The following is a 7,785-nucleotide window of genomic DNA, read 5'->3' as shown; positions in this document are numbered from 1 at the left end:
ATATATTAGGGCTCAACGAATACCTTAAAAGAGAGCCCCCTCCCTCAAACAGGGCACCATAACTTACCTTTGGATGCCCAACTCTGTTTGGGGTTTCCTCTCTCCTTCTGGAGTCGCTCCAACGCTAAAGACAATCAGAAAAGAGGGGGGGGACCTCCCTCTGATAGCGATAGAAATATAAAAAGAGGTGGGGGCCCCTCTTCTTCTTTATATCTTCTTAAAGGTGCCTTCTTTTGCAAGCAAGCTAAAGGAGACATAATCAAGAGGGGTCCCCCGTTTCAAAGAGGGGGGGCCCCTCTTCCTGTTTGTGAGTTCTTAGGGTGCCTTCTTTGGAACGCCCTTTGATGGGGGTAGCCCAGGTTTAGAGAGGGCTGGCTTTGCAGGGACAAGAGTCTTTGGGGCCAGCGCAGGTTTTGCTGCTGCAGCACTTTTAGCGAGAACAGGTAACGGCTTCGAAGGAATAACGGGCTTCGCTAGCCCAGGCTTCGCTAGCCCAGGCTTAGCAGCTAGCACTGGCTTAGCAAGAGCGGGCTTAACTAAGGCAGGCTTGCCGGCTGGGGTTGTTGGTTTGGGGGCTGCTGCTCCTGCTGCTCCTGCTGCTGCGGCGGGCTTGGCAGGGGCCCCAAGAGGAGGCTTAGGGGCCTCCCCTGGCTTGCCTAGGGTCTTTGCATCGCTCTTAGGGCCCCCAGCATCTTTAGCTGCCTTTAAGGGGGCCCCCGCCCCTCCTGGTTTTGGGGGTGCAGAAGGGGCCCCAGGCAGCTTCGCATCCTTACCGGGGGGCCCTGAAGGAGCAGCGGGAGCCCCCTCTTTCTTGGGGTCCTTTGCTGCAGGTAACCCCGGCTTAGAGGCAGGTAAGGCGCCCCCCTTTGCTGGGAGGCCTGGCTTAGAGAGGGGGGCCTTCTCACCTGGCCCAGCAGCAGCAGCAGCAGGAGTAGCGGGTTTGGCTGCCGGTAGCCCCGGCTTGCTGCTTCCCTCAGGGGGCCCACCCCCGGGCTTAGGAGGAAGCCCAGGCTTCCCTAAGGGGGCCCCCACCCCCGGCTTAGGGGCCCCCGGAGGTGAGGCCCCTGCCCCCACCTTCGGCAGATCTCCTTTACTTGGGGGGCCTCCCGGCTTAGGGAGCTCAGGTTTCTTTGCTGGTGCTGCTGCTGTTGCTGCTGCTGCTGGCTTGGGCAGGTCCCCTGGCTTGGCGCCTAGAGGAGGTTTAGGGAGATCGGGTTTTGCTGCTGCTGCTGCAGCTGCAGGAGCAGCAGCAGGTGCCCCAGCCTTTGCTGCTCCCGCAGGCTTAGGGAGCTCTGGCTTTGCAGTTGCAGGCAGCCCAGGCTTAGAGACAGGTAGTGAGGGCTTAGGAAGCTCAGGTTTAGATACAGGTAATGAGGGCTTGGGCAGCTCAGGCTTAGAGACAGCTACTGAGGGCTTAGGCAGCTCGGGTTTAGAGACAGCTCCTGCGGGCTTAGGCAGCTCAGGCTTAGAGACAGCTCCTGAGGGCTTAGGCAGCTCGGGCTTAGAGCTGGGGCCGCTGCTGGGCTTAGACAGGCCCGCAGATGCAGTTGCTGCTGTCTTGGAAGCCTCTTCTTTCTTCTTACCACCGTCTGTACACAAGACAAAACGTAATAGGCATACTTGTTTACATACATACTTACTTATTTATATTTATGTTTATTTATTTATTTATTTATTCGTAGCATATAAATTTACATAAATGCATGCATTTATTTGTATTTATATCACTGCTTACGTACTTAATGCGTATTCAATGCATTATCATACAGGTATGCACACAAGCAAACGAACATAGAAACAAATATATATAAATATAAATATAAATATAAATATATATATATATATATACATGTATTAACATATGCATGCTTTTTAAAAAACACATATACATGTACTATATAAATCTATATATATATATATATATATATATATATATAATCTGCATGCATGCATGCATGCATGCATGCAGACGACCCAGATAAGGTGTTTGCTGAGGGCTGCTCACCCCCCACAACTTTCGCTCCGCTGCTTTTAGCTTGAGCTGGCAGCAGCGCGTTGCTGCAGAGACAGCAGCAGAGACAGAGACAGCAACAAAGATAGAAACATCTTGAGGTGGTAGGGGTCTGTAAAAGGAGACAGTAATAAGAGACAGACAGCAGCTGTCTCCGCTCCCCCCAAACACTTACACAGGCAAAGGCGCAATGGAGACAACTATTGAACCTGTTCATACACCGCAGCAAACAGCAGCACATACAGCATTCAGACCCTCCCCTCATCGCTAGCTTGCACCCTTGCCTCCCATCTACCTAGCTAGCTACTCAGCCATCTAGCTCGCTAGCTACCCAGCTATCCAGTTAGGCTGCATAGCTAGCTACCCAGCAAGCTAGCTAGTTAGCTAGCTAGTTAGCTATTTAGCTAGCTAGTTAGTTATTTAGCTAGCTAGCTACCTAGCAGCAAGCAGCACATACCTAAGACAGTTCCTCTGGCGTCTTTGATTTGCCTGCAGCAGCACAACGCAACAAAGAGACAGGGAGCGGCTTTAAACGCTATAAGAGAACACCCATTGGCCCCCACCTCTTCCTAAGCTAGCTGGCTAGCTAGCTGCCTAGCTAGCCACCCACCTAGCTAGCTTCCTAGCTAGCTAGCTTACCATGGGGCCCCCTTTTTCAGGGTTTCTGAGTCTGTCATCATTTTGCTGGCCGTCCCAAGCCCCGTCGGCTGCAATGCATGCAGAGACAGCAGCAAAGCAGCAGCAGAAGGGTGACACTCTCAGCAACACAGCAGCAGCAACAACAACAACAGCAACCGTAACAACAGCAGCAGCAGTAGCAGCAGCAACAGCAGCAGCAACAACAACAGCAACAGCAACAACAGCAACAGCAACCGTAACAACAACAACAGCAGCAGCAGCAACAACAGCAGCAGCAGTAACAACAGCGGAAGCAGCAAGAACAACAAGAATAAGAAAGATAAGAGAGACTGAAGGCAACTCACTGATTTGCTATCATAAATATCAATGCATATTTTTGGGGTTACCCCTGCCTTTTTGGGGGGTAAAGGCGTTAATTCAGACAAAAAATAAACAGAAGCACTTTCTTCCCCAGTCTTCCCCTCGCACTGAACAGACACCCCACACCCCACACCCCACACCACCTCTTCATGCATGCACATTAATCAATCAGCAAACACCAACACCAGCAACACCAGCACCTGCAGCAGCAGCAGTCACTCGGGCACCCTAAAGCCCCAGAAGAGGGGCCCCAATACACTATTCTCTCGGGGGTGTTCAACTGCGTGTTTAACCCTCTTCAGGGGCCCACTAAGGGCCCCCTCATAGTCTTATAAGGGCCCCCGTTAGGGCCCTGCCCCCCTAAAGGCCCTGCCCTCCTAAGTGCCCTGTAAGGGCCCCCTAAAGCCCCCCTTTAAGGGCCCTTTAAGGGCCCCCTAAGGGCCCTTTAAGGGCCCTGTAAGGGCCCGCTTAGAGCCCCCTACGGGCCCCGTAAAGCCTCCCCAAGACCCCTAAGGGCCCCATAGGGTCCCTCTGGGGCCCCCCTAAGGGACCCAGAGGAAGGTGCCTGTGGAGTGGTGTCCGCACCTTGTCAATAACAATACATCTTTCTGACTTCTTTTTTGCTTCTACGGCACTCTCATTATCAAAGCTGCAGAGGAGACAGAGACAGAGACAAAGAGAGACAGATTAAGGCATATATGTACATGTATAAACACATATAGATACATATATATATATATATATATATGCATCCATTGATAGATATCTTTACATACACAAGTACATATATATATATATATACCTTTACATATGTACATCTTTACATATATCTATCTTTATACATATATTATGTATATACATCTTTATACATTTAAATACATAAATAATAAATAAATAAATATATATATATATATATATATATATTTATAACTAACCGAACGACGAGTTTGACCCCAGGACCCTTAGAGAGTGCCGGGCGTTTGAATGCGCGGAGTTCCTCCAGCAAAACAAAAAAGCCCCGCAGCTCTGTATCAGCAGATGCATCTGCTGCTTGCTGCGGCAGCGAAGCCTTAGCTCGAGGTGCTGCTGCTGCTGCTGCTCCCCCTCCTGCTGCTGCTCCACCTCCTGCTGCTGCTGACGATGCGCCTGGGCCGGCTTCTGCACACATGCAGCAGAAGCAACAGCAAATCTAGAGACTGCAGCAGCAGCAACAATAGCAGCAGCAAGTAGCAACCTCTATACAGACAGCAGCAGCAGCAACTCTTAAAGACGCAGCAACAGCAGCATCTAGCCACCGTGACACAGCCTTTATGCAGCAGCAGCTTTCCTTGCAGCAGCAGTTCCTAGATGCTGCTGCAGCAGCAGCTGCTGCTGCCGCTGTTGTCCTTTTTGCTGTTGCTGTTGCTGTTGCTGCTGCTGCTGCTGTTGCTGCTGCTGCTGCTGCATGCGGTGAGAGGTTTGCCTTACTTGTAGCGACGGCCTGTCCCTGTCTTTTTTGCAGCAGCGTAGTAGCAGTTTTCCCCTGCTGCTGCTGCTGCGTGTCTGCTTGTGGGGTTTGAGCTGTCTTGGCAGCTTCGAGAGAAGCAGCAAGTGCAGCATCAAACTTCGTAGCATGCGTAACAGCAGCAGGTGCAGCAGCAAACGGAGTAGGCTGAAGCCAAGGCCCTGATACTTCATACACTGGCATAAAGTGCGGCTCAGGAGGAGGCGGCGGCTGCTGGGGCAGCGCTCGGCGCTCCCCCAGTCGATAGTAGTACAGCGCACCATATAGAGCTGCATGCACCCAAACAGCAGCAGCAGCAGCAGCAGCAGCAGTAGCAAGAGCAGCAGCAGCAGTGGTAGAGGGAGGGTTGTGGGGTGGGTAGCAGCAGGAAGAAGCAGCGCAGCACGAAGCAGCTTCCCCGCAAACTTGCTACAGGCAGCAGCACGCCAGCGTACAGGCAGACAGCAGCAGCAGCAGAAGCAACAGCAGCAGCAACAACAGAAACAGCACCAGCAGCAGCAGAACCAGCAGCAAAGGCAATGGCAGCAACAGCGGCACCAACACCGAATGCAACAGCAAAAAAAGCAACAGCAGCAGCAGCAACAGCAGCAACAACAGCAGCAACAGCAGCAGCAACAGCAGCAGCAAGGACTTACAGCCGAGACGCGGATCAAGGGCTCTACATGGGTACAGATACTCCAACACGCAGTGCAGCACCGTCGCCTTGTCTGCTTCCTGTGTAGCTACGAAACTGCACACACCTGCAGCAGCAACAGCAGCAACAGCAGCAATAGCAGCAATAGCAGCAGCAACAGCAGCAAAACGCAAGCAGAAGCATAACGCATGCAGCAGCAGATCGTAAGCCAACCATCCGCAGCAGAACCCAAAAATGCGCAGTGCGAGCTGTTGCTGTTGCTGCTGCAGTTGCTGCTGCTGCTGCTGCTGCTACTGCTGCTTCTGCTGCCGTTGCCTTGGCATCAGGGAAGCCAAGCAAAGGCTCGACACAGAACGCCCCTGCACCTGTCTGCAGCAGCAGCTGCAGCAGCAGCAGCAGCACCACCAGCAGCAGCGACAACAGCACCACCACCACCACCACCAGCAGCGCCACCACCAGCAGCAGCAGCAACAGCAGCAACAGCAGCAGCAGCAGCAGCTGGATAGTTTGAGTTTACCTGCGAATGCTTGAACGAGGGTATCGATTTGTGCATACATCAAATCAACACGCTGTACAGTGTCTCTGACGGTGTCAGGGTCTCCGCGTATTTCTTCTAACTTAGACTGAAGAGCAGCAGCAGCAGTTTGCGTCTCCTGCAGCTGCCGCCTGTTATCATACATTTCTAGGTGCATATACACCCCAGAAAGCACACGCAGACACACGAACAAAAACAACACAATCAAAGGCAGAGATAAGACATAGACAGAGCACAGCCACATACTGCAGCAACAAAAGCAGTAGCAGCAGCAACAGCAGCAACTGCAGCAGCAGAAACAGAAACAGCACATGCAGCAACTGCAGCAACAAGAAAAGATATAGCAAATGCAAAAGCAACATCAGCAGATGCTGCAATAGAAATAACAGCGGCACCAACAACAACAACAGCAGCGGCAGAAGCAACAACAAGAACAGCAGCAGCAGCAGCAGCAGCAACAGCAGCAGCAGCAGCAGCAGCAGCAGCAGCAGTAAGAAGTACCTTGCTGCAGCCAATAGGCGAATTTTTCTGTTTTTTGTCTCCTTTGTTTTTCTTTCATGTATAACATGAAGTAATGCCTTACCTTGTCTTCAAGCTCATCCAGCACTGCAGCACAGCAGCAAGAATAATATACATATATATATATATATATATATATTATACACCTGATATATATATATATATATATATATAGTCGTCAGGTGTACGTACACCTCACGCATGCCCGTGGCTCGCACTAATTAGTAGAAGAGCTTATTTTTAACAATTTTATTGATGTACAGTTAAAGCTGCTGTCTCTGCAGATCTTTTAGCAATCCTATACACACGCACTTGTCTCTAAGACTTGAGGGTGGGGCCGCAGCTCCGCAGGCGGAGCCGCAGCGCGCTTGTCGTGGGCTCGAGGCTTCATTGCTGCTGGCTGAGGCTGTTAGCATCCTATGAATCCTTATGCAGCAGCAGCAGCAGCAGCAGCAGCGAAAGCAGCAGCAACAGCAACAATAATGGCCGCGGGGGGTAGCCCAGGAAGCGTAGTAAAAGCTGCTGCTGAGATATTAAAGCAGAAGAAGCTGCTGCATTAACTGCTGCAGGTTAGGATAATGCAGACACCCGGTGAGGCGCTGCTGGTGTTGCTGCTGCTGCTGCTTCTGTGCAATGAGTTTGTCGTTAGCGGTCTACTCCCCCTGAATGCAGGGGGAGTTGAAGACAAAAATGAATAAAATGCCTTAAGGGGTATTCAATTTGATTAAAAATTCAAGAAAAAGAGAAAATTAAAACAAAGATGAAGAGGAAACGACAGAAGAAGTCGTAGGGCACCACCTGGGCATATCGGGCTGCGCGTGCTGTTGCTGCTGGTCTGAAGCCAAAAGAAGATATTTATATTAAATAGTTTATTATATTTAAATAAAAAGAAGAAAATAATCTTTATTTTAATCCCTCATGCATGCAATACAAACAAAAAGTTAAGTTCGTAAGCACAACACCGCCAATCAAACAATCGGCGAGGCCGCCAGCTGACTGCTCGATGTTTGTTGTTTAATTGTCTTTGTTTGTTTCTAAAACAAATATATTGAATTTATTTATTAAAAATACAAATAAATATACCCATGTTTCCCTAATTAACCCCTCTTTTCCTCCGCTGCAGCAGCAGCAGCAGCAGCAGCAACACCGCTCATACCGATAAGTAAAGCCGACTGTACAGACACCCCAGTACAGCGTTGGCTTCTGAGGTTCTTCTCTTTCTCTATAAATTAACTAAATAAAATTTGATTTAATTTTATTTCTTCTTTACAATTAAACCCCCTGAAGTTTGTGCTGCTCACAACTTAATACAAATACACGAACGGTGCATAAGAAGGTCTCGGAATATACGAAGGCTGATCTTCGTTCTATGTACACACATTTATTATATATATAAATATATTTATATATATGTATACACATATTTGTATATATATGTTTGTATGTATATATATGTAAATTAATTGTATAGACATATATATACTTAACATGTATACGAGCACCAGTTGCATGTATGCAAGTCGTGCACATGCGCAGTATATATATATATATATATATATATATATATATATATATATATATAT

At 49.2% G+C, this 7,785-nt stretch overlaps 1 protein-coding gene across 1 annotated transcript; it reads right to left on the bottom strand.

Moving 5' to 3' along the window:
* Positions 1-315: 315 nt before the first annotated feature.
* On the bottom strand, positions 316-6,593 carry EAH_00058890 (hypothetical protein, conserved; the record flags this gene model as incomplete). Its single annotated transcript, XM_013393626.1, has 12 exons — positions 316-1,589; positions 2,006-2,058; positions 2,187-2,220; positions 2,469-2,500; positions 2,651-2,718; positions 3,037-3,117; positions 3,596-3,659; positions 3,946-4,168; positions 4,478-4,783; positions 5,150-5,254; positions 5,666-5,830; positions 6,515-6,593. The coding sequence occupies 12 exons, from the start codon at positions 6,591-6,593 to the stop codon at positions 316-318; spliced, it is 2,484 nt and encodes an 827-aa protein (XP_013249080.1).
* Between the last annotated feature and the right edge of the window lie 1,192 nt (positions 6,594-7,785).

The sequence above is a fragment of the Eimeria acervulina genome, genomic scaffold, assembly GCF_000499425.1.
Source record: "Eimeria acervulina Houghton genomic scaffold, Eah_scaff1359, whole genome shotgun sequence".
Lineage (NCBI taxonomy): Eukaryota > Apicomplexa > Conoidasida > Eucoccidiorida > Eimeriidae > Eimeria > Eimeria acervulina.
This window is presented reverse-complemented; position numbering and strand designations above follow the sequence as displayed.